Below are 3,118 nucleotides of genomic sequence, written 5' to 3' on the forward strand. Positions count from 1 at the left end.
TCACTATCCTTACATTAAATCATACAATGAGCAACTTCCCATAATTAACTTAATAACTAAAAACATACTTATTTAAAGACATATCAGATCATATTCTTTATCAGGTCAATAAAAATTGTGATATATCATACTCAATTTTCTTATTGTCTCCATATTTCTTATTCTGGCATCGTAAAGGTATTAATAATTTTTTTCCCATTAATTCAAGTAATTGTTGTAAGTAAACTGTTGAATTTGTGAATGAAGGTTAAGTATTTCAATTTTGAATAGGTGAAATACATGACAATAGATACACTAGCTGTTAAACAACAAATGAATACACCAACATAGAATACAATTATTACATTGTTGTTAAACACAAAAAAGAATATGTTGGATACAACTATACTTGTATTTCCTAATCAACTTTTTACCTTCGATTTAGTACTTATATATATGTAGATATAATTGTATTCGTAATCAACATTTTAACTTCTGCTTATATAACAATACAAGTATCTATGTATATAAATATGGATACATTATACAAACGTGCAAAAAAAGATACAATTTGTGGGTATCAAACTGTATAATACAACTAGACAAACGAGCGAAAAGATACAACTTTTGGGTATCAAACTGTATAAGTACGAGATAAATATGCAATTAAAAGATACCTGATGGATACAAAAATACAAAAATTGTTATTTCAATGATGTAAAGTATCTTGAATTTGAATGAATTTGAGGGGGGAAAACAGAAAATATGTAATGTATGAATATTGATGATTTTTTTTTTGATGATGGTAAACATGAAAAAAAAATCACAAATGTGCCTTCCATAATTTATTAAACATTCAATTATAATTACTTTTCTATTTAATATTTATTTATTACATTATATATATATATATATATATATATATATATATATATATATATATATATATATATATTGTATAAAATTAACTTTACTATATATAGTCTAATTATATCCATATAACATGAAAAAAATAAAACATAGCTATTTTTCTTGAATATATATAGATGTCATATTATGAAGTTATTCAAATAAAATATGGTCAAAAAGAAAAGAAATGGTACATTTATTATGAAAATGGCATTATTAGATTAAATTGTTGACAATAAGAACATCTTTAGACCAAATTATTAACTTATGACTAACTGATTTTATTAATTATATCTCATTTATAGTCGTACTTCATTAAATGCAGAAAGTGTTATAGATTTAAATTATAGGAAAATTGTCAAATCAAACTAATCATCAGTTACTTTATATTTATGTTATTTAGATAAAATAAAATTACAGATAGTTGTAACAGTAGTGTTATTTAATACTTTGTATTGATGATTTTGCTATAAAAAGGTGTTTCATTTCCACCTTTTACACAAAACTCTTCAAAATCATCTATTCCCAGATCTTTGTAAGTAGTATTAGAATGAGTAGTAGACAACGCAAAAAGTTTTTTTCTGAGGAAATCATAATCAAAATACTGAATGGTCTGCCTTTCAAATCGCTAGCAAGGTGTTCAAGCGTATCAAAGAACTGGCGAAAGTACGTTGCTGAAATTTACCGTTCTCGTCTCCAATGGCCCAAACCCTACCTATTTGGCTTCTTTTGTGTAGAGAAACGTTTGCAAAGCCGTTTCTTTTTCTCATCGAAGGAATCACCACTGTTAATTGGTAATAGTTTGGATGAGTCTGTCGATTTTATCGGTGAAAGAGTTTACATTGTTGCCTCTTCTAATGGTTTTCTCCTCTGCAATAAGCTTAGAAGTAGACAAAGGGTTTATTATGTCTATAATCCTGCGACAAGGCAGCGTTTTGATTTCCCAAGAACTCAAATCTCTATGAAGGATCCATATGTTGGATTTATAGTAAAGGAGACCGATGAGTCTGTCTCATTTACTATAGTTCGTTATGAAGTAACTTCTCCAGTAAGTAGGATTAAGTTCCGGTTCCAGTACAGTTTAACAATTGAAAGTTACTCTTCAGAGACTAAGGAGTGGACTGCTAATTCGTTAATTGAGGATGTACCTTTTCCATTGTACCCTTCTAGGGATGAGATTTCGTCATCCTCGGTCGGTGTATTAGATGGAGTATTCTTTTGGCTAGATAATTATGGACAATGGATGACTATTTATGATAGTGTAAACGAGGATTTTCGGGCTTTGGAATTGCCTGAACGGAGGACGGTGATCTATCCTGGTTATTGTTGCCTTGGATTATCAGGCGGGAAAATCTGTTTAGCATCGACTGGTTGGACAACCATCACTTGTTGGCAACTCAACAATTTTCCAAGTCGAGATGCAGTATGGGTTAGGAAGTACGCTGTCAATGTTGCATCTGTAGTTGAGAAATGTGAACAAGATTTTGGACTCGGAGGAGGTAGTTCTCTTGATAGGGAGCTTCGGAACATGATTTTTCATCCAGTTCTTTCACACATGTTGTATTTGCAAATAAGAAGCATGGTTATTTCATATGATTTGGAAACAAATACTGCTGAATTTGTTTATGATTTTGGAGAAGCTTGGCGGAAGACAATACACTACAAATTGTTTTCCTATGAGTGGCCTCAATGGCCGCGTCTCCAGTAGGCTATCGACAGGTATTACATATTTGTTGTACAAAACAAATAGTTTTCCCATTTAAATGCCTCTTTCTCTTTCAATATAATTGAATTATATTTTATTTTTCTGTGTTTCAGTGTTTGAAAGAGACGTTCTTTGTTGATGATCGAATCCATTGATTGGTGCTGCTGTTATCTTTGGAATATTTTAAATTTCTGGCTTGGTGCTTTTAGTTTTAATAGATTTCTGGTTAAGTTGTTGTGCTTGTGGACAAGTAATTCAATACATTTTGCTTCTGCTTGGGGATGTATTGATGTCTTTTTAAGATTTATAGACTTTTGAATTCTCCATATATTTTCTTTTCTCGTACATAGATTTTGTTTATGCCTGAAAAACTCCAAAAACATCTCTAATGTTCCCTGAAAATCTCTGAGAATTAGAAAATTAGAACGTAATTCTCCAACCCAAATGAAGTTAGATTATGCAATCACTATAATAAAAGTTTCCATTACCCTAAGGATTTACGCGGGGATATAATATAGTAAAATC

At 30.3% G+C, this 3,118-nt stretch overlaps 1 protein-coding gene across 1 annotated transcript; it reads left to right on the plus strand.

Moving 5' to 3' along the window:
* Positions 1 to 1,438: 1,438 nt before the first annotated feature.
* Positions 1,439 to 2,596, plus strand: LOC138340492 (F-box protein At5g49610-like). Its single transcript, XM_069292218.1, has one exon. It carries the CDS (start codon positions 1,439 to 1,441, stop codon positions 2,594 to 2,596), a length of 1,158 nt encoding a protein of 385 aa, XP_069148319.1.
* Positions 2,597 to 3,118: the final 522 nt, after the last annotated feature.

The sequence above is a fragment of the Solanum lycopersicum genome, chromosome 12 (genome assembly GCF_036512215.1).
Source record: "Solanum lycopersicum chromosome 12, SLM_r2.1".
NCBI classification, from domain to species: Eukaryota; Viridiplantae; Streptophyta; class Magnoliopsida; order Solanales; family Solanaceae; genus Solanum; species Solanum lycopersicum.